The following is a 22,819-nucleotide window of genomic DNA, read 5'->3' on the forward strand; positions in this document are numbered from 1 at the left end:
TTTCATTAGGAAATTTCATTTGGTGGTGGAAGAGGGACATTCTTTCTTCTAATATTTTCTAAAGAAATAATCTTTTGGGTAATCAAAAGCCTTTTCAGCATCAACAGTGGAATTATCATGAGCAATCTGTGTGATTTATAGCCATCATAAACTGAAAATTTTTCTGAGATTATCTGTTAAAAGCCCTTTCATGACAAATCTACTTTGATCATGGAAAGATAAGTCATCCCACTAGGTTATTACAGTCTCTTTGGTAACGTCAAGATAAATAATTTCACCTTTTGCTTTGGGTGTGATACAGGCCAATGAGACTCCATTCCTATTGGTGTTTCGTTAGGTTTGAGCAAAACTGTGCAGCATGCCTTGGACCTGAGTTAGGGTTTTTCCAGTCAACCAAATTGTCATTGTTCTATGCAACTAATGAATCATTGAACACTATGCAAAAAACTAATGATGTACTACATGTTGGCTAACTGAATTTAAATTTTGAAAAATGGGAAAAAATTGTCATTGGCCAGTGAAAGTTTGTTAAATGCCCCTTATAATTTCTACCTAAGATACTACAGTAAACCTATTCATCTATCACAGATGGTGCCTCGATGCATTTTTTAAATTTTCAATGCTTTTTTTTTTTTTTTAAGATTTTGTTTATTTATATGACACAGAGAGAGAGCACAAGTAGGCAGAGAGGCAGGCAGAGAGAGAGGGGGAAGCAGGTTCCCTGCTAAGCAGAGAGCCCGATGCAGGGCTCGATCCCAGGACCCTGATATCATGACCTGAGCTGAAGGTGGAGGCTTAACCCACTGGGCCACCCAGGTGCCCTTTAATGCATTCTTGATTTCCCTTTTCTGTGGCAACAGCATTTGGAAACCACGGGTGAGGTTGTGTCTGCAGCAACTTATTCTGTTGACCAGTTACTCCCTCTTAAAACTCTCCCATTATTTCTCAGACAGAGAATTCCTCTCTATCCCCTGCTTGAAAACTGTGTCTCCATCTCCTCGGCTTCTCTGCTTCCCACAGTTAAAGGAAGGTACCCCCACAGAACGCACAGCAGCTGTTTCCTCCTGTGTGTCCATGCCTCCTCCTGGGGGTCCTCCTCACTCTAACCAAGTCCCAAACTTCCATTCCAGCCCCAAGCTCTTCACTTGTATGTTCTGCTTGTAAAAGAAAAACCGAAGTAGACGTTACAGAAAAACAGCGCTCTGCTGGTCTGCCTTGCCCTTATTTTTATGGCTTTGTGTTTCTTTTAATTATATATGGGAGTGCTGTAATGTTTTCAGTATTTAGGGCTTTAAGTTGCTTCATGGCAGATGTGGTTGGGCCACTACAGAATCCTGCGCTCCAGCCTCTGCCAGGACTCCCGGGCCCGCATAACCTTTCCATGCGCACTTGCTGGTCCTGCTTGCTTGTCCTCCTCTCCTGCTCTTCCCAGGGTTTCTCATCCTCCAGGTGACTGATGCATTGCTTATTCTGCTGTTCAAATGGAACCTGTTCTTTTGGCCTTTTTTTTTTTTTTTTTTTTTTTTTAAGATTTTATTTATTTGAGAGGGGGGGGTGCACGAGCAGGAGAGGGAGGGGCAGAAAGAGAGGGAGAAGTGGACTCCCCAGTGAGCAGGGAGTATGATGCAGGGCTCGATCCCAGAACCTGAGATCATGACCCTAGTCAAAGGCAGATGCTTGGGGCACCTGGGTGGCTCTGTGGGTTAAGCCTCTACCTTTAGCGCAGGTCAGGATCCCAGGGTCCTGGGATTGAACCATGCATTGGGCTCTCTGCTCAGGAGGAAGCCTGCTTCCCTCTCTCTCTCTGCCTACTTGTGATCTCTGTCTGTCAAATAAATAAATAAAATCCTTAAAAAAAAAAAAAAAAGCCGATGCTCAACTGACTGAGCCACCCAGGAGCCGCCTGTTTGTGTGTGTTTTAGACAGGGGTACTGCTGACATGTTTCAACAGCAACAGACCGCTTGACTGACTGTCTTTCAACTGTTGTTCTAACTCTCCCTTGATCGCCTTTTTAAACCCAAGATGGCGGACCTTGTTGGTGTTGCCGTCTTGGCTTCCTGGAGAGAAATATTCCATCCTCCTTATCCTTGTGGATGTTTCCATTGAGAGCCACACATTTTATTCACAAATATGCTGGAGCTCTGGTGTCAAATGTTTATGACTGGCTACCAGTGGGCTGTCTCTAAGAGAGTTCTGGTTTTCCAGAAAGGGAGACTGGCATCTCTGGGAACATGAAAAGGGAGAGGTCAGTGGTAAGGGAGTGATGGCAAATAATAGTGTACATTCCCTATTTGAGGGAGGAAGGCTCTGGTACAGATAGAAAAGAACAAAATGGAAATCATAGTGGGGCTATTAGCCTCCAGACAGAAAGTGAGACCCACCACTGAAAGAACAGAAGGAAAAAAGACAGTTCTGTGGAATGAAAAGGTCAGGAGAGGAGATGTCGAGAGGAATACCACACAGCCCCGCTGAACTGAGGCTGTGTGGCGGTGTGATTGACCAAATCTATGAGATTCTGGTATTTGTCCAGCTACTGTTTTAGACCAAGGGTTCAAAGAGAGGGAATGGAGGCAATTTTCCCGGGGGAGACAAACCTCGGTCAGCCACAAAGTCACAGGATCACACACATTTTGTCTTTCTCTCTCCTTTCTGTAAAGTTGATTACATCAAGATGGGCACAGACAGGGTCTCTTCGCTTCCCGAGCTCCTCCCGCCTCTGCAGCCAGGAGCCTATGAGCATCCCCTCGGCCCGGTGCAGCTCTGAGCTTACGCACTCCTGCACATCTGTGCTATGGGCCCAGGTGTCACTGTCCTCGAGAATAAGCTAGAGGTTTCCATGGGCCCATGGCAGCCTTCCAGACCCAGTGTTGGATCTCCAGTAATGAACTAAGAGCCTGACTTCCGTTCAGAGAATAGCTTAAGCAATGGACGGAACAGAACCTAGTGTATGTGAACTTGTGGTGATGAAACAACTCTGGACATCACCTCAAAATCCTTCCTGCAAATCGCCTTCGGCGTCGGCTCACAGTCTGAGTGGGGTGAGCAACGGAGCTGACTCAGGGCGCGCTCACAGCTGTGGTTTGAAAGACTCGGAATGTTTCATGACTCACGTTGTCACTCTGCTTCCTTTCCTGTGGCGCAAAGGGGCTGGGAGGCCCCTGGGCAGCAATTAAAGGGTGGGGAAGGGTCCTTCCTTAGGAAAAGTGATCATCGCCATTACAGAGAGTTGAGCTTGGTCCCCAGAAAGATATGTTCAAATTCTAATCTCCAGTCTAATCTCTAATCTCTGAGAAGGTGATCTGATTTAGGAAGAGGGTGTTTGCAGATAGAATCAAGTGACGAGGAGGTCATGCTGGCCTAAGGTGGGTCCTGATCCAGTCCAACTCGTGTCCTTATGAGAAGAGGTGCACACAGAGAGGAGGGCGCCATGTAAAGACTGAGACACGTCAGGCGCATCCCTGTCACGGCGGAGCAGAGATTAGAGTGACGCGTCCACAAGCCAAGCAACTCCAAAGATTGCTGGGAACACGAGAAGGTAAGAGAAAAGCATGGAACAGATTCTCTCCCAGGGATTTGAGAAAGGGCACGGCACTGTCAACACCTTGATTTCAGGTTTTCAGCCTTTAGGACTATGAGAAAATAACTTTCTATTGCTTGAAGTCACCCTGTTTGTGGTAATTTGTTACAGCAGCCACAGGAAATGAAGATAGCCGCCCTTGAGCTGGGGTCACAGATGCCTGCTGCTGTCCCCAGCCACCCACCCACCCACACCTGTCACACCCAGATCACCCGCACAGACCCCAAAACATCTACTCCCCATAGGTGAGGACAGTAACTGGTGGGGGAGCGTAGGGTGGGCGGTGAGCCCTACAGGCACTCCTGCACACTGCCATACCACCAGGGATGTGGAAGCTCTAGCTCAGTGTTCCGCCCCCATAACCCCCTCCTGACTCTTTCCAGCCACTTCTAGAAGAATGGATCCATCTGGCATCCCCTGGGGCCATTCCCCAGTCCTGCTGAGATCGGGTTCAGTACCTGCAATCACATGGCACTGGCCTCTAGCTCCCGACACAGAGCTCAACCCACGGAGCCAAAGCTCTTAGCAACGCAGTGTTTGTGGGAGCTGACGTTTGCCACTGCCCCTTACCAGTCGTGCACGGGGCCTCTCAGTCAGTCTCAAGGGCAGCCTCACTCTCAGGTCAGGCTCTCCAGTGTCTACCTTCCTCCCTCGCCTGCCCCCCCATCCCCCGCCAAGGCCCTAGCACCTATTTGAGTTTGCCTGTCTGAGGGCAGCAGGCCTGAGGCCCTTGGACTTTGTCACACACTGTCCTCAACAAAAACGCCAGCTTACCCTCGAATGAAGACTTGGATCCCAAACCTAAATACCAATGGATAGGTGCTCGCCACACAGTGACACAGTAGAAGAAAGGAAAACTTAATTATGCATATATATCGGACACCCCGAGAACAATGCTACAGAGTCTGGGAAGGAAGTTTATGGCCTCAGGTGCCTGGCATCCACTTGCCTGGGCTCTGCCAGGCTACCCTGAGCCTGAGGGGCCCAGTTACCCCACACACGACAGCCCGTCCAGGGTGGGGAGCTCCACCCTGAGGTGAGCACGGTGCCATCTTTGGACCTGTGAGACACGGGAAGGAATGGTGACTGGAATGTGCAGAGGACACCTTCCCTTCCCATAAAAGGACCTAACAGGTTAATCCCCCAGGCTCACCTGCACTGCCCGTGGTCCCTGTCGCACTCTGGGGTGGTGACCCCAACTGAGCCTCTCCTGGAACAGTTGCAACCTTCACAGCCCGCCAGGGGATGGAAGCTGAAGGAATGCACGTCACACGTCTTACACTGGGGCCTGACAGTGCGGGGAGGGCAGAGGCACTTCCCTGTCATCTCTTCACAGAGGCGTGGGCCACAGTTGCAAGCTGGCCAGAGAATAAAGAGACACAGTGTAAGGGAGAGATGCCACCTGGCCTCTAGCAGATTTCACCCACTGCCAGCATTTCCAGAAGTTTCCAAGGGACCTGGGCGAAACGTCTTGCTTTTTCTTCATTATGGCATTATTGAGTGCAGCTGATCTGAAAGGTATCTTTCTTGGGGTCCGGACCAACTATACCAAATGCTCACAGCACCCATAGTGTGAGAACGTTGACTGACACCGCAGCTGGACCCACTGGCACCAAGACAGGAGCTTCAAGGAACTCACCCAGCCATAGTTACACGCCATTCTAATGAGACACCTCTCATCTGTCAGGGGGGCCTCTCCATACGGGCTCCCTGAAGGGGCTCCATGTCACCTTAGCGTGATGGAGCTCTAGGTCAGGGCATAAAGCAGCAGCAGGACCCTCGTTAGGCAAGGGCTGGTCTCCAGGTGAAGACTGTGTTTGCACCACACACGTACCCCTCACTGCCACCCCATGGCATGTACTGACCCTGTGTCTCAGGCCATAGGATGGGTCTTCGATAAAGGTCCCCAGGCTTCCCATTCAGAAACCACTAGGTGCCTGTGACCTTGGCTCTCCTCCTTTTTCAACTGAGTTTTGGTTAGGCTGGAAAAATTGAAGGGGCTTCCCCGAGGAAGAGGGATGGGGCTAATAGTTTGATGCTTAAGGTTCTTTAAACTCACCTGTTTTGCCAAGCACTTGAGTCACATAGCATGGTAAACACAAATGTTTATCTTCTAGAACCTACCTACTCAGACTGTACTCCATGGACCCCTGGCATGGGCATCATCTGAGTGCGTAAGAGAAATGCAGACTCTGAGGCCCCCACCAAGCACTCTAGAGTCAGAACCTGCATTTTCACAAGATCCCCAGGTGAGTGTCCAGCAGAGTGAAATTCAAGAAGGCCTGCCCTAGATGAGCGGCAGCCAACTGGGATCAGAGACAACCTTGGATGCCCCCGATGTGCACTTACGTTTGCAATGTGGAAATCCATAGTAGCCCGTTCGACAGCGGGTACACTGCCGCCCAATGACACTGGGCCGGCACGGGCACTGCCCACCCTCTGGGCTGCAGTGATGGCCAATGGACCCGGTGGGGTGGCACTCACAAGGCAGTGCTCCTTTGTGGTAGAGGGCCACCAGGGACCTGGCGGAGTTCTTACAGAATCCAGAGGCTGTCTGGGGGCTGTGAAGACAAAAACAGCTCAAGGCATTATCCCGGGAGGGGATAAATCCCAACCTTCTCCTTCCCACTTGCTCTGCCAACTGGTGTTTTGGGGAAGGGGCTCTGGCTGTGAAGTCTGGGAAGAAATGAGAGACTACCCTACCCCTGGATTCACAGCCAGTGACAGCCAGCCTTCCTTCTACCCATCCACTCCAGAACACATCCCAGGACCGGTGGGTGGGAACTTTTGGTGGCTGAAATAGAAGGGTGAAAATTCACCTATAGGATGAATTCTATGGTATGTGAATTACATCTCAATAAAGCAGTTACAAAAAAATTATACCTAGCAGTGTATGCACCAATAATAATAACAATGGGAGGAGGCAGTGGCAAAGTGTCTACTTTTATTGAATGTTGTTGTGCTAGAAGTTTTGCCTACATCTCACTTAACCTCACAACCACCCAACAAGTTAGGTCTAAGCCTCATCTCATAGATAAGCCTTCTAGAAGTTAAGTAACATGTCCAAGGCTTCAGAGCTACCGAGTGGCCAAGCAGACATTCAAATCCATAGCTGTTGGACTTCAGATGCTTTACTCTTAATATTTTCAGTGCAGGAGACTTCTGCCCCCCACCCTGGTGTCCCCTGGAGCTCCTGGACCCCTTAGGAAACCTGCAAGAGGGCAGGGTGGGTCTCCAGAAGAGAAGAGCAGGAGCCCGTACTCAGGACTGTCCTTAGCTCTTGGCATTCAAGGATCCAGGGTGAGGGGACAGGGAGGTCCGCCTTTCTGTGATACTCCCCACTCAATCAGATGGCAAAGGAGAGGGAGAATCCAGGCTGATGTGCTTCCGGGTGGAAGGCACCCCACATGAGACTTTTAGGAACCTGAGTTGGACAACAGGATGCAGCAAAGAGGCCAAGAAACACCTAGGCAACACATGAATCCCAGCTTGGAGGGTGAACATCTGGCGGGATCGAAGCTGAGAACAGTAATCTTGCCCAAATGGGCAGCACAAGGTCTGGGGTAGGATGGTGTATGCAGAGGAAAAGCATCTCCCTCCCCAGACTCAGAATGCATTGCCACCCCCGTGGGTGGGTCCCAGGAGGAAGAAGATAGACCTGGAAGCCAGCCCCACCTTGGGTCTCACTCTGAGTGTGAATGTGGGAGAACCTGAGGAAGCTCCACAAAGTGATACTTACTCAATATAAAAACTGTTTCTTCCACAACTGTTGATAAACTCAAATGACTTGTCCACTGATTTTTTGTGAAGTATTTGGTAGTCGTAATCCTCGGCAGGCACCACTAGAACACGGACCTAAAGGAAACCTGTCAGCATGGCTTTGGATTTCCAACAGCAGGGCACACCTATGGCTATTCATTGTACTTTCCCTTCACTATGAGCAGTGTTCTCTGTTGTAAAGCCCAAGACCACACGAAACAGGTCTTACGAGAAAAGAATCCCAAGAACTCCCCTAAGCCAGTGTTAAAGGTTCAACCCACATTCCTCTGTTAGAAATGGCGTGTGCTGGGGCAGACCCCTTGGAGCACCTGCTCAGAGAAGCTGCAGCCTCAAGTGCTCAGTGGGGACAGGACATCTAAGGGGTAATCAGGGGCCTATTAGAGGGCCAGGGCCCCATGTGATCTATGCCTGGGGTGACCCTGGATCACCACAGGTCACATTTTGTATTTTTAAAGGTGAACAAACCAAAATGGTGGGACCAATGGGGGAAACTCACGTCATGGCTTGCCTTGAAGCTTACATCCTGTCAGATACTCTGTTATGAATAACTGCATCCCTAGTCTTTAAAAGTACTGCTCAGTTCTCTGTGCCTGTTTCAATCAGACTCTTCCAGTAACAAATGCTATAGGAAATTTCAAATGTCTTTGTCAATGAGTCACCAACACACAGCTTACAGAGAGCTCAATGCTCTCATGTTATTCAATCAGTAAGCATTTGCCAAGCACTGTGTGCCAGGTAGTATCCTAGGCACAAGAGATACAAAATACATAAAGTCAGGCCTCTGTCCCTAGGAATATGGCCTCCTCGGAGAGAGAATGAAGCATGAGCAAGAAACTAGAGGGTCACACAGCAGGGCTTGGACAATGCTACCTGTTTCCCTGACAGGCTTTACTGGCATCGAGTGACCATGATTCCATTAATCAAGGTAACAAACAGGGTAGGGGATACCTTGTGCAGGTAACAGGCTCATGTTTGAGGGTCTCATGAGGGTCCTAGCTGGGCAGATATGCATTAAATGATCCCATAGTGGTTCCAGAGCTCAGAAAATATCAGAGATGAACTCAGCAATGTGGTGTCATTCCCACCACAAGAGAGAACAGAACCAGAGGGTACAGAGGATGTTATCCAAAGAGAAATGACAGAATAAGGGGGCTCAGGGTCACACCCGAGGGAACGCCATCATATGTGGACAAAAGGAAAAAGAAATCAGTGAAGAAGCACTAGAGAAAAGGGGGAACAGAATGAGAGAAAGCAGCTACGGAAGTCCAAAAAGGAAAGTTTTAAGAGCAAAGGAAGAGTAAATGCTTTAGAAAGAGACCAGTCAGGTGAGGAGCGAAGAGGGGCTGAAGCAGAGCGAGACCCTTGTTCACCAGAGCTTCCTACCAGGGAGTTTCTCCTTCTTATTCACTTACCCATTATTCCAATTTCCCTTGACCTTAATTGTCACCTGCTTTTTTTTTTGCTAAAGGTAGCTATGAAATTTAAACATTTTTCTATAAGACTTCAATTCCTTGGAAGAATTATTGTCACGAGCCAAACAGGCACCCAGAACAGCTGACCAAAGCAAGCACATGAAGAGCAAGCTGAGGGAGGAGCAGACCATACCAATACTAGGGACTTTCCTTCTGGAACCTTCACGGTCACAGCCACCTCTTGCTTGGAGATGTCCAACTCAACTTGATCTTCAGCAATGACTTGGTCCCGGCAGCCAAGCACGTGCGGGCAAAAAGAGGCACGGAAGACACCTGCAGGCAGAGCCAGACAGGAGCTCCTGTCATGGTCCCGGGAGGCCCAGCCCGGCTCGCAGCTATGGCCCCTGCTCCCTGACACTCACCCGGCCACGGCCGCCCTCCATCCACAAAGACCTGTGTGGGAAATGCTGGGTGTGCTGGTTGATAAAAGTGGATGACAATGACATATCGGCCTAGGCGTGGTACAAGTCCTCGCAGGGTCACTTGGTTCTGGGTAGAAAAAAAGAGGATAAGGAAAACTTCTCAAGTTGCAGAGCTATGAACATTTAGAGTTTGAAAACAAAAACCCTCTAGATATTTCCCCAAGTGAAATGAACACTTTCCCTTGAATGTTTACAGTGACACTCTTTTGTAATCAGAAATACTGGAAACAAACCAATGACCCGCAGCTCAGATGAACCAACACTGTGGTCAGCCGTTAATGATGCTGGAGGGAGTGTAATTTGGTACAATCATTTCGGTAAACTGTCTGGCAGCTTTTACCAAAGTCAGACATGTCACTGAGCAATTGTACTCTTAGGTACATGCCCAACAGAAATGCATAACGTTTGCCAAAAGGCTGTTCCCAGAGTGTTCCCAGCACTTATATATCACTTGGAATAACCAAGAGAGAAAGAGTCAGACTCCATTTTGGATGTTTGACTGACAGGTTTCAAGCCCCATCGATCGTCTTTAATCTTCTGCCCCACACCTGCACAAGCCAGTAAGAAGGCCCAGGAGCCCATCCGTTGGCACAGGGAGGAAGTTCAAGCCACACTAATTCTAGCCCATGGGAAGGGGGTCCTCCTCTTGCCCTCCTCCACCTTCCCTCACCCCTGCCCAACCACAGTGAAAACCAGAGTTGTGCCCCCACTTTTGCTCAAGCTTGAGTGTGAGCCCTGCTCTTTCTAGGAAACTTTACTGTGAGATATGTCTTTTCAAATGCTCAAAAAAAAAAAAAAAAAAAAAAAAAAAGAAGAAGAAGAAGAAGAAGAAAGAAAAAGAAAAGGAAAAAGAAAAACAGCAGCAATAAAAGATTATCCTCATCTTTCTGACAAGAACCGTGACTCGAAGAAGGCAAGTAATATGAGAAAGGCCATGCTCTAATTTAAGAGCAAAGCCAGAGCTAGAACTCCTTTGTCATGATTTCAGTTCATCTCCTCCTATGAATCTGGTGGACTTCCCCACAGAGGCTCTTATTAAATTTTCTCTCTCAGATCCTGTTAATTTTCTAACTTGATGCAATGGGAACGGACATGAGCCATCCTCTAGGACTGAAAGGACACCGTATCATCAAGACAAATGCTAATTCCTGCAATTTCATAGTTTATAGTGAAAAAAATTCAGTCAGTCCCTTACTATATTTCATCTTCATGCTATCGATTATTAATTAATAAATGTTTATTGAGAATTTCTTGCCTCCCAAGCATTTTGCTGGTATAGTTGGGGATGCAAAAATCAATTAGCCAGCGCAGCTTTCGCAAGTGCTTATATGCCACCTTGGGAAGACAAGTGATTATCTCAACAATGTTACACTGTTACAATGTTACACAGCAGTAGCCCATGAAAGTATGACCTATCACAAAACGGGCCACGGAAAGTTGCTGAATGACTGTGTAGATAGAGACACAGAAAGAAAAGAGAACATCAGGATGGGGCAGTCATAGACAGGAATAGCCAGATGCCTCATATCTGGGATTCTCCACAGTTGAGAGCAGATGTCCCCAAACTTCAGGGGCATCCAAATCCCTTGGGAGGTTTATTAAAACACAGACTCCTGGGCCCCGCCTCCAGAGTTTTTGATTCAGTAGTTCTGGAGTGGACTTGTAAACATATATGTCTAACAAGTTCTCAGGTGATGTGGATACTTCTGGTAAGGGTCACGCTTTGAGAACCATAATTCAGAAACAACACACTTGAGCAGAGTCCCACCTGCGGCGCCTTCAAGATGACTCCAGTAACATCAGCAGAAGGCAGAGGATCCTGGGGCAGGAAAGGGGAAGGCTCACCCCTCGGGACATCCAAAATCAAGGCTGTTGGAGGAGTTTCAGGGACCAGAGAAACACAAGAGGCACTGAAAAAAAGAAAAGAAAAGAAAAAAAGAATATTAAAAAACAACCAAAAATGGAAGAACTGTCCATTGGTGAAAATAGCAACTGTGAGCACAAGACTGTGCGACATCGACAGGACCTAGTCTCGGGAGAACCACAGGACTGTGGAGGGATCTTTATACAAAGACACTCAGTGTAGTCAACTGCCGAGTGTATTCTGGCAAACCCACTCAATGCAATGAGCCAAAGCAGAAAGAAAATCTTAATTGTGATAGAAACCAGACAGAAACTTAAGACACCTTCCCTTCTAAGAACTATAATTCATGTTAAATGAGGTCAATGCCATGAAACATTATTATTCATTTCTAAACATAAATGTCGCCATAAAATCATATAAAAACAAAGAAGGCAAGTGCACATCATTTCTCTTAGGCACAGATTTCTTTTAGGCCAGATGTCACTGTCTTGGTGGCTTCTACAGCCTTAACTATATGCCTAAGATTTTACGACTGTGTCTACAAATTATTTTTGGATCTACAACAAAAAAACCCTCCTGAAACCCCAATAATCAATCGTCAGCTAATCCTCATAACACAGCGGTGAGGTGGGTCATTATTTCCATGGTTTTTTAAATGAGGAGTCTCAGACACTGCGGTTAAAGGATTGGAACAAGGTGAGTCTTTGCGGGTTTTCAGAACAGCCCGCAGGAACTTCTCTTGAGGGCAAAGCTTACCCATTCTGCCCAGTGGCTACAGCATCAGCTTCCTGACATTAATGGAATTCTGGAAAGATGGCTCGGGGCAGTGATTTAGCTCAGTTTTTATTTTAACCCATCATCAGCCTTTAGTACCTTGGCCTACGATCCCTTCTGAAGTTAAGCATAAAGTCACAGCCTTACAAGCATTGTAGTACCACTCAGAGCACAAACAAGGAAGAAAGGAAAGGACACCCATTACCTTTGATTAACATAACCCCCGTAACTGGCAATGCATTTGACTTCAGGTCTCAAATATTCAGTTGAGAATTCTTCAATGGGTATGATACAAATTTGATGCTGTTGAGCAAATACAGTGCAAAAAGGTAACATCACGGTTATCAGCAAAGTCAACGGTAACGGTCAAACATATTCTTTAAAAAGCCGTTAAGTAAAGAAATTACAATTGTTATTTTAAAGTAGAAAAAAACTGCAGAATGGCACTCCCTATGGCATCCTTATGTGCATAAGGATTTATCCTTTTTAGCATTACACAGGATCGCTGCCCGAATGTTCTTGGGATAGTCACATGAATAAATGAAATTATGACGTTCAAAAACAACTCTTTGTCTGTGACTTCAGGTGCCTGTTTTCCTCTCCTGCCCTGGGCTGATGCTGGCTTTTCAGACCCATTGGCAGGAAGAGGCGGAGGTGGCAGGCAGCTAGGGAGCCTGCTGTTCAGAGCCTGTTGTCTGTAACTCCTGCTATAAACAATCTTTCTGAATAGAGAATGACCTGATTCTCAGGCACATTTGAACTTCATTAAGGGAAGTGTCTCCAGAACTAGTTTCTGAGTCACACAAGAGACTCAGTTATCAACTTATCACTACATTTTATTTTAATCCAAACTGTATTATCAACTCGATCACAAACCTATTCAGTAACAACAAAACTTTTTATTGAACACCTACTATAGGCCAGGCACTGAGACTAAGGGATCCTAGAAGACCAGGATGGTGAATACCCCTGCTCTCATGGAGCTTATATCCTAGTTAGATGTCCAAATGACATCAGACTATTGCAATAAGGGCAAACTTATGCTTAAAAGATGAAGACTCAGCCCTGTTATAATTCCCAAAGATGAAGAGGTTAGATTTGCTCAGATTGTTATGTTTAAAAAGATAGTCACAATTTTAAAAAGAAAGCCTTAAGCTATCATATAATTTATGTAATAACTTCTAAAAACTCAATTCCAGATAATTCTGAAGAGAAGGCTCAAAGTTTTTAATATTGTCCAGCATGAATATTTAAAAACACATTAGAACATGCTGGCCTAGCATTTCGCAGAGTGTGATTTGTGCTTAATATCAGCAGTGACAGAAAGTTGCTTCATACTTAGATTATCTTCTATTCTTTGAGGCATTTATTAGAAATCTGGCCATCCTTTCTTAACCCAGTCCCACTGCCTGTGTTTATCATAATTCTTAATATTTAAGTTGCGCTATTAAAAGGGAGGCATGAAGGTATCTAACCTGCCAAACTTAGTATTTTTAACTCTTAATTGTATATATCTAATTAACTGAATAATGTGTTTTTTGAGATAGAGTTACAATATTTTGGAAAGGAAATACCAGGTAGTTGCAACATTGAAAATTCTGAAGGAATTTGCCAAAAAACTAATAGACATGATTAAATAGTAAAACGGGCAAGAAAATAAACAGTAAATAATGGCATTTCTATACACCAGCATAAAACAAACTAGGAACTATAATGACAAAAGAGATTTCATTCATAATAGTAACAATGAATAAACATTCATGAAATAGAGTTTTGTGAGCTGTGTTCAAACTTGACAAGCAAACTTTACCAGTGCTATAAAAAAAGGCTCAAATGAAGAGGCAAAACAGAGTTCTAGATGCAAATAAAACACATCATAAAACTAGCAACTCTTAACATATTCACTTTATAGGTGGAATACAAACCCCACCAAAATTTCTCTAAGTTTTAAAATATAGAGATATCACCAAAATGCTTCTAAAATTCAAAGGGCAAAACAGACAGCGTTACCAGAAGGAATCGGGCCCTGCGTGCTCTGAGCCGAATGCCCGCATCTGCCAACAGCTCATAGACGGCGAGGCGACTCCTGCCATCAGTCACGACACTCCGGCAGAGGACACTGTGAGAGGACAGAGTGTTCTTAGCTTGACTCCTCTGGTCTCCCTGACCTTGTGCCTCCCTACGGGGTAGCTGATGGCTCTTCTGTTTCTCCTGTTTATAACTAGGTCACTGACAGTGCATTTTCTGACACAATGCATTCTAGAGAGATGCAGTCCACAATCAATACAAGAAAAAGACCCTTCTGACTGTGGCTCATCTCAGGGCTAAAGGCCTTGCTTCACTTTTTCCACCCAGCTTTATGCAATACTTGGTCTAGTCATTGGGAGAAAAAGCCCCAGGGTCAATAATGTCTGATCTTGGGTGCCTGCGTGGCTCAGTTGGTTAAGTGACTGTCTTCAGCTCAGGTGATAACCCTGGAGTCCGGGGATTGAGTCCCGCATCGGGCTCCCAGCTCTGCAGGGAGTCTGCTGTTCCCTCTGACCTTCTACCCTCTCTTGCTCTCTCTTACTCTCTCTCTCTCAAATACATAAAAAAAAAATAATAATAATATCTGATCTCCAAGATACAACCTTCATGGAGACTTATCAATATTCTTAGTACTGTTGGTGACTAAAGTTGTCTATCAGCCTCACAACGACTGACGATATCCCACACCCCGTCAGCGTTGGGGCTGGCCTCACTCCAGTCATGACTAACCAGAATTTGCCATTGGAAGCTCAGTCTGTTCCTCTCGTGCTTCCTTCCTCATTGCATCAGCTGCACTCCTTCTTTCTACCCCACCAGGTGAAATACGGAGGTCAGGAACATTTAAAAGTTCGCGGTTTGAAACCAAAGAATAGACTCTAATGGTAAAACCCACTGAAGAAGTATTTTTGGAGGAATGTTTCTGACTTCATATTCGATAGCCACTTTTCTGTCTGTAAATGCAATTTGGAAACTAGTTTGGAGGCAAACTAAAAGAAATGGCCATCTCTGGGAAATATTTGAAATAATTTATGCAATGTCTTTTGGGTAAGGATTAAAATGAGATAGTATTATAAAAAGCCATAGTTAGAAACTCAAAGAACAGCTGTTTTCTTTTTCCTTTTGAGCACTTGTGTGTGTGTGTGTGTGTGTGTGTGTGTGTGTGTTTGTGTGTGTCCGCATGAAATTAAAATGCATTCCTTTTGGTTCGAGCACAATCCTGGGAGTTAAATATATTAGGTGATTGACTTGGATTTAGTTTTATCCATATCCTTTTAAAATTCTTACTAAGAATAGACTAATGATAATAACTGGATTGAATTAATCCGAGTGAACTTCTCTCACAGAAGGGCGATCAGATTTAAATCACAACACTGTTTTGAAAGTGGTACTTTAATTAGCACCACTACTCTTCTGTTGGGATATTTTTTAATATAACTCCATTAGAACTCACTCAAAAAATGCTGGGAAAGATTCAACCCTCAGCAGGAGAAGCTGCAATGTTGAAAGGGCCTGTCATTTGAAATAGGCTTTGATGGGTCAAATATTTTCCAATTGCACCACATTTTTGGACCATGGTACTTACAGCCTGTTCATGTTTACTTGTCCACATGACAGCCAAAGTAGAGACGGAGGAAATATTTTAGACTAGTGAAACCATATCATGGACATTCCTGGATATAGTTAAATACAATAAAAGGGAGTCCTAGTCTAATACAACCCTGTCTTGGTATTCTAATGTCCCCGGTAAAGAAGAACTTGGTGCTGTCATGTCCAGAGTCAAAGTGATCTCCAGAATACTGCACAGTTGTTTGCCCCAAATGCCATTCGGACAGACGTCATGAAACCAGGCTTATGGCTTATGGAATTCTGGAACAGTGCCCTTTCTTTCTTTAGCTTTGAAACCACTCCTCTGCTTGGTCTAGATATTCTCAGCCTCTTCTGAGATGGGTCAGAGAGCCACCAGGGACATTAAGAGTGTTTCCTCCTGGGCCCTTAGCCATCACCACCTTGTATCCTGTGGAGAATGGATCAAGCGACATAATTTGGAAGGTGGAAGGAGTCAGAGGGCTGAACCAGAGGGTGCACAGGACCTGGAGAGGCCCTGCCCCAGCCCTGTGGCCAAAAATCTCCAGGACTCAGATGGTGAGGTGACCCACTTGCCTGGGAGTGTACATTCCAGTGGTTGCTTATGTCATCCACAGATGAAACTAACATTTTCAGATAATGACAGAATATTCTGGGGAAATTTTTTGCACCATTAAAAATCCAAATATATATGTGTGTGTGTATGTGTCAGAGAGAAGAGCTGACTAGATTTTTTTTTAAAGATTCTTAAAAGAAGCCCTCACAGTTTCCTTTTTAGGGTCTCTAAGAGCATGATGTTAATTCAATAACCATTTCATTAAGTCTCATAAAAGTTTCCATTCTGAGCTTCTAAAAGTAACTCTTTTCATAACTTCTTTGATTTGCAAAACAGGGAAAAATGTCCAACTACATCAGGTCATTCGGAGTTTGACAAAAAGCCATAGGCAAGTCATGGAAACAAAATGTGTAAGGCCTTGGCCAAGAACTGGGTGGGTTCACTGGAGTTCCCCACTTGCTGTCTGAAGAGATTGACTCCTGGAGCCATTTATTATAAAATTAATTTCATGTTGAAAGCACCCCTTGCACAGATTCTTTAATTAAAGCATATTATGGGGGCACCTGGGTGGCTCAGTGGGTTAAAGCCTCTGTCTTCAGCTCAGGTCATGATCCCAGGGTCGAGTCCCACATGGGGCTCTCTGCTCCATGGGGAGTCCGCTTCCTCCTCTCTCTCTGCCTGCCTCTCTGCCTACTTGTGATCTGTCAAATAAATAAATAAAATATTTTTTAAAAATAAAGCATATTATGGGCATTTGCATGGATCTTGAAATAGTATGCAAAGAAAACAATTTTTAATAAATCTTTGTCAAAGTTCTTGGAAGAGAGTAACTAAATCAGGGTGAATTTTTAAATCTTTGGTTAATTATTTTTCACCTGATGATCATCAAACATTAATTATTCCCAGTTTCTGCACAGTGTGTTGTGAAGGCAGTTGTGATAGAGTCTTTCCTCTTTCCTGTGCGCCCCTGTGCTCTACCCAGCATTTGAGGCAAGAGCACTGAGCTCCCTGCACCGCCCAGGACTGTGGTGGCTCCATAGGAATCTGAGCCAAAGTAGCGAGCACAACACACAGAGCGGAACACACAGCTTTTCAAGAAGATACAACGTTTTCAAGCTGTCCACAGAGAAGCAACCCAATACCACACTGGGGGTGAAACCTGAGAGCATAGTCTCCTGCTTGGCTTCAAGATCGGCCTCAAAAAGGAAACAACTTCCCAATCCAGATAAAAACCAGAGTTCCCAAGGCTGACCTCCAGATCATTCCAGGACAAAGGAATCCCCCAGGACAGGATTGGTTACCTGTACTTGCAGCTGTAGATGTTCACCTGGCCTGCCAGGACAGACCCCGGGCTCTCCATGTGCACATCAACAACGGACAACTGGTCTACTTCCGTGGAATACTGGAGCACGACCACGTAGTTGCCGACGTGCGGTACCCGAAGCCGCAGGTGCAGCTCCACCTGTCAGAGAGCCCGAGCACGTGGATGTGAAATGCACTGGACGCGTTTACATAGCAACAGTGAAACCAGGGCTGAGCAGACACCTGGAAGTAGTGTCATAGGTCATCATTGTAAGAAACGTGGTCTTCTAGGTAGGAATGCCAGATAAAATACAGGATGTGCCACTAAATTTGAAATGCAGATACACAATACACGTAATTATTGTTTGCACGTTAAATTGAATGGGGCATTTGTATCTTTATTTTCTAAATCTGGCAACCCTACTTATAGGGGCTTCTACTCTTTCACGTATATATTTGCCTTGTTTCTTAAGGCAAAAGACACTCTAAAACTTGAGGTAAAAAGGTATCTCCAGCAGATGTTAAAAGGAATGGAAGTCTGCCTTCAGGCTCTTTTGCTGTTCTTCAATTTAAAAAATGAACTTAAAACTTTGTGGTTGCAGATAATGAGAAGAGATACATGCACCCCACTTCTGGGATGACAGCTAATAACAATTTGGTTTTCGTACTTCCAAACCATTGTCCATGTCTGTAAATGCACATGCATGTACTTTTCTTTTTTTAAAAGAAATACTGCTTATAATAGGCAATCATGGATGCTTTTGTACATCCCAGCAGAGCCAAGTAGCTCTGACAGAGTCCATATGACTCTCAAAGCCAAAAATATTTACTATCTGGCCTTTCACCCAAAAACAAAAAAAAATGCCCATGCCTTGTTAGGAGCTTGGAGTCTGGAATCATACTGCCTCCAGCTGCGTGACTGTGAACAAGTTACTTAATGTCTATATGCCCCAGTATTCTCCAGTGTACAAATGAAGATAACAATAGTATCCACCTTTTAAGATTATCATGAGGATTAAATGAAGTAATATGGGAAGAACTCTCAGAAATGTATGTGGCATGTCACAAATACTAAATAAACACTGATGATTATAATTGTAATTATTGCCTTTTGCCATGACTTGCTTTTTTTACTCAATAGTATTTTCTCTGTTTATAGCAGGTACATGCAGATAAACTTTATTTTCTTAATGGCTTCCTACCATTTCATATAGTATGATCATAAAGTGATTTATTTAACTAATCCCCAATTGATGGACACTTAGGTTGCCTCTAATTTATATATTAGAGAGATATATAATATATATTATTATACATTATATAATTTATATAATATAAATTTAATAAATCATAAATAAAATATATAAATTATATATAGTTTATAATGAGATATTACTATGATCTATTATAGTATATATAAATTATGTAATTTATATATTATAATAAATACCTATTATAAATTATATAATTTATTATATGCAATATATAATTTATATGTGTATATATGTATATTATAAATTATATAATTTATATAGATGTGTCTATGTATATATCATCATATAGCTTTATATGTTACATGGGAAAAAATATATATATGCATATCCTTAGGCTAGTATTTCTGTAAGATTCCTAGGAGTAGAATTGCTGAGTCAAAGGATAGGTGCATATTGAATGTCTGAGCCAATATTAAAACTACATTCTATACAGTTTAACTCTCTTCAGTCTATAAGCTCAGGCCTAGCCAAGCTTTACCACTTAATTAAAATCCTCCTGCCCCTTGCCTTCAGAAATTCACATTTACTGTTCTCTCTGCACAGCCCTGAACCACACAACTAATATTTTCCACAGTGATTTTTCTATCACTTATATAATAGAAAGACTTCCCTCAGGGGGAAAAAAAAAGTGGATTATCCACACCATTTTTCCACTCTGTTACAGAGTGAAATATGGGTCCATGTTCAGAGGTTATTACCAGCGTTTCTCCCCTGGGCATCTCCAGACAAGAGTTTGTCTGTTTTTACCCACCATAAAGCACATACAGGTCAATGATATATTCACTTTTCTCCCCGAAGTTATTATTGGCTTCCAGTTTTATCACAGCACTCTATTATAAATTTCTATTGTTCTTTCCACTCTAAGTCCTAAAGATTGACTTTTTGGAAGACTTGTAGGAAGGCTTTTGAATACATCTGTTGGTAAAAGTAGGCTTTGAGGGGCGCCTGGGTGGCTCAGTGGGTTAAAGCCTCTGCCTTCGGCTCAGGTCATGGTCTCGGGGTTCTGGGGTCGAGCCCCACATCGGGCTCTCTACCCAGCAGGGAGCCTGCTTCCTTTCCTTCTCTCTGCCTGCCTCTCTGCCTACTTGTGATCTCTCTCTGTCAAATAAATAAATAAATAAAATCTTTAAAAAAAAAAAAAGTAGGCTTTGAGAAACTCAGATAAAAGACAAATGATGGCAAATGGAAATTTTACTAGTTGCTGTTTGTTTTCAGTTATTTCTATATTCCTAGTAAAAGGGAAGTTCAGTGTCAAGCCGGAAGGTTCCTTTTGGTTTTATGGCATAGAACTGCCCTTACCTAGTTATGAGTGTTTCAAGATAAAGACATAAAAGGTGGGCATATCAAATCTGATGCTTACACAAAGCTAAAAGGGATGATTAACACATCTGATGTCAAAATGAGTCTTCAAAATGATTTGGTCAAGCTCTTACTAAACAACTACTGTATGCCAGCTCCCCTGATGGGCTTATATGATGGGAAACAAGACAGACTTGGTCTCTATCCTCAGACAGACTTCAGTCAAATACTTAGATTATTAGATCAACACAGTATGAAATTACATGTATGACAAATGTTCTGACAAGGTGGGCAGGGGGCTGCCTGAGAAGGCCAGGAAGACTAGGGAAGGAGGGAGACTTCCTGAAGAAACAACTTAGCTGAGTGCTGGAGGATGAGGAACAGGCCCCAAAGGGAGGGAGGAGCATTCAGGCAGAGGGAACAAGCTGCAGTAGGAGGCTACCCTGTCACATACCTGCTGTAGGGTAGCAGATATGCAGTCCAAGAAACTGAAGGCAGGCCACCATGACCGGGAGCAGAGAACAAGAAGAGTTATGATAAAACTGGGAGGTAAGAGGGGTAGCCTTAGAGATTCTTAAAATCTTTTGTCTCTATCCTAAAATCAATGGGATGTTATTGAAATTTCCCAGTTGTGTATGGATAAGGATGGGGTGAGAGGGTCAGGGATGACTGGATATTTCTATCAACACGAGTATGAGGACAATTGTATGGAGTCAATATTGGGAGATGCAACAGCAAGAGCTGATGTGAGTGAGCTAATTTGGTTACTGCTGAGATCCTTATGAAAGATATCATATACTGGGCAAGAAGGATACATGGAGAGGAGTAGCAACACTTAAGAAAAGGTTGGGATGGACACTCAAAGATGGGTTGTCTTTGGTGAGGGGGAGAACAGAGGAAATCATGGTTGACCCTAAGGATTCTGATTTATACAATTAGATGGATGGTGGTACCATTTACTTAGGTAGGGATATTAAAATGTAATTTGAGATCCCTCTGAGACACCTAAGAGGTAACGTCAGGAAGGAAGTTGGCTATGCTCTTCTGCACCTAAAAGCACAAGTATGACTAGACATACCAATTAGGTAGTTTTCTGTGTAGAGTTGGTATCTATCACAACAGGCATGGAGGAGGCTGCTTAGGGAGAGAATATAAAGTAAAAAGACAAAGGCCAAGATTGAGCCTGAACAAATTTTAATATCCAATGGCTAAACAGAGGTTGAGCCTGTAAATGATATTCTGAGGAAGCAGCCAGAGAGGTAGGAAGAGCTCCAGACCACTCCTAAATTATGGAAAACAAAGCGTGAGAGTATTTTAAGATGTGAGGGGTATTCAACAAGTACTGAAAGCTTTTGAGAAGTTAAATAAGTGAATAGGTGAGGAATGAAAACTATCTGTTGGACTTAGTAAAAAGAACATAATTGGAAACCCTGGGAAAGAAAGAAAATATAGGAAGGAAGGAAGAAAGAAAGAAAGGAAGGAAGGAAGGAAGGAAGGAAGCCAGACTGGTGTGGGTTGAGGTGTGAATGGAAGTGAAAGAATTAGAAACAGTGTAGAATTGTCTAACTCACTGGAGAAGTTTGATTGTGAAGGAGGGAAGCATTATGGCTGAGGGGCTGTGGGAAGAGAAAGGAGGGTTTTAATAAAAAGGAAGATAGACTTTAGCATCTTTAAAAGGTGACAGCGACTTCCAGTTCAGATGGCATAGTGAATTCACATTTTTTTGCACCCCTTCTGCTCCAAGAGACAGCAACTATAGACAAAATGTTTTGAAAGGAAAACAAAAAGATATGTTTGAGATTAAAAGTGATGGAATATAAGTAAAAGAAAAACTAAAAATGCACTAGGGCTGAAGCCCAGAGCCTGTTGTCCTCCAGGTCTGGAAGTATGTTGTTTTGGTCAGCAGTTCAGCTCATGCAGAGTAAAGAAAACAAAAGATGCCTCATGAGACAGTGGTTAGATTCAGGCTCATTTTCTGAAGACAAAGGTAAGGGTTCCCTCAAATCATGAAAAGCTGAAAAAGGTGCTGACAATCTGCCACTTAGATCTCAGCATTATAAGAAGCTGTTGAATTCAGGGCTCAAATATCAAAGATGGAGCCTCATGACCAAGAACTGATTTAAGCCACCCACTGACTCAGTGTCTGAATCTGTGCTCACACTAGTATCACAGCAATAGAAGTGGCACAGCTAAGGGTCCAGCGGACTGGTAAGACATTGCAAAACTATGAAGCTGAGACAGATATAAAGGGAGATGATAAAAACCTTCCATTCAAAACAAGCCAATAAGCCTGCAAACAAGATAAGCTTCCAAAACACAAAAAGAAATCTAATATCAGAAATAGGCAATGATATCATCAATCAGAAGATGAGTTTACTTCAGATGAAATGAATTTTATAGGACAGTCTGATAAAGACTTTAAAATGAATATACTGGTCCTTAATCTGAAATCTTCAAACTTGAAAAAGGAAATTATTTTGGATTTTGTTTGGTGGCAAAAACTAATCTCACCTAACCAATCAACACTTGGTGGCAAAATATGACTTGAACTAAGTTCACATATATGGTCTTCATGTATTTCTCTTGGAGTGCCTATTCATGCTATTCACTGAAGAAATATTAACATGTTTGGTTACAGGATGTTGGCCAGGGCCCTCCTGGAGATTGTGTGTATGTGTGTGTGTGTGTGTGTGTGTTTATGTAGAGAATCTTAAAAATTCTTAATTCTGAAACATACCTGCCCCCAAGGGCATTAAGATACTAAAAAGTATAAATGAAAGAGTAATCTCTTTAAAAAGTAAACAAAGTTGGGGCACCTGGGTGGCTCAGTGGGTTAAAGCCTCTGCCTTCAGCTCAGGTCATGATCCCAGGGTCCTGGGATGGAGC

General features: G+C 43.9%; 1 protein-coding gene across 5 annotated transcripts in view; it reads right to left on the bottom strand.

Moving 5' to 3' along the window:
• Positions 1 to 22,819, bottom strand: part of LAMA3 (laminin subunit alpha 3) — a 263,581-nt gene that overhangs the window by 95,238 nt on the left and 145,524 nt on the right. For 2 of the 5 annotated variants that reach the window (XM_059140351.1, XM_059140352.1), the window contains 9 exons: positions 17,360 to 17,520; positions 13,901 to 14,009; positions 12,096 to 12,193; positions 11,021 to 11,162; positions 9,193 to 9,319; positions 8,964 to 9,103; positions 7,318 to 7,433; positions 5,928 to 6,139; positions 4,732 to 4,936 (listed from right to left, as the gene is read on the bottom strand). In XM_059140351.1, coding sequence (XP_058996334.1) covers positions 4,732 to 4,936; positions 5,928 to 6,139; positions 7,318 to 7,433; positions 8,964 to 9,103; positions 9,193 to 9,319; positions 11,021 to 11,162; positions 12,096 to 12,193; positions 13,901 to 14,009; positions 17,360 to 17,520 — 1,310 coding nt within the window. Of the gene's footprint in view, positions 1 to 4,731; positions 4,937 to 5,927; positions 6,140 to 7,317; positions 7,445 to 8,963; positions 9,104 to 9,192; positions 9,320 to 11,020; positions 11,163 to 12,095; positions 12,194 to 13,900; positions 14,010 to 17,359; positions 17,604 to 22,819 lie in introns of those variants that run through there. The other 3 variants (XM_059140354.1, XR_009346041.1, XR_009346042.1) reach the window with 3 other exon arrangements.

Source organism: Mustela lutreola, chromosome 11 (genome assembly GCF_030435805.1).
Source record: "Mustela lutreola isolate mMusLut2 chromosome 11, mMusLut2.pri, whole genome shotgun sequence".
NCBI lineage: Eukaryota > Metazoa > Chordata > Mammalia > Carnivora > Mustelidae > Mustela > Mustela lutreola.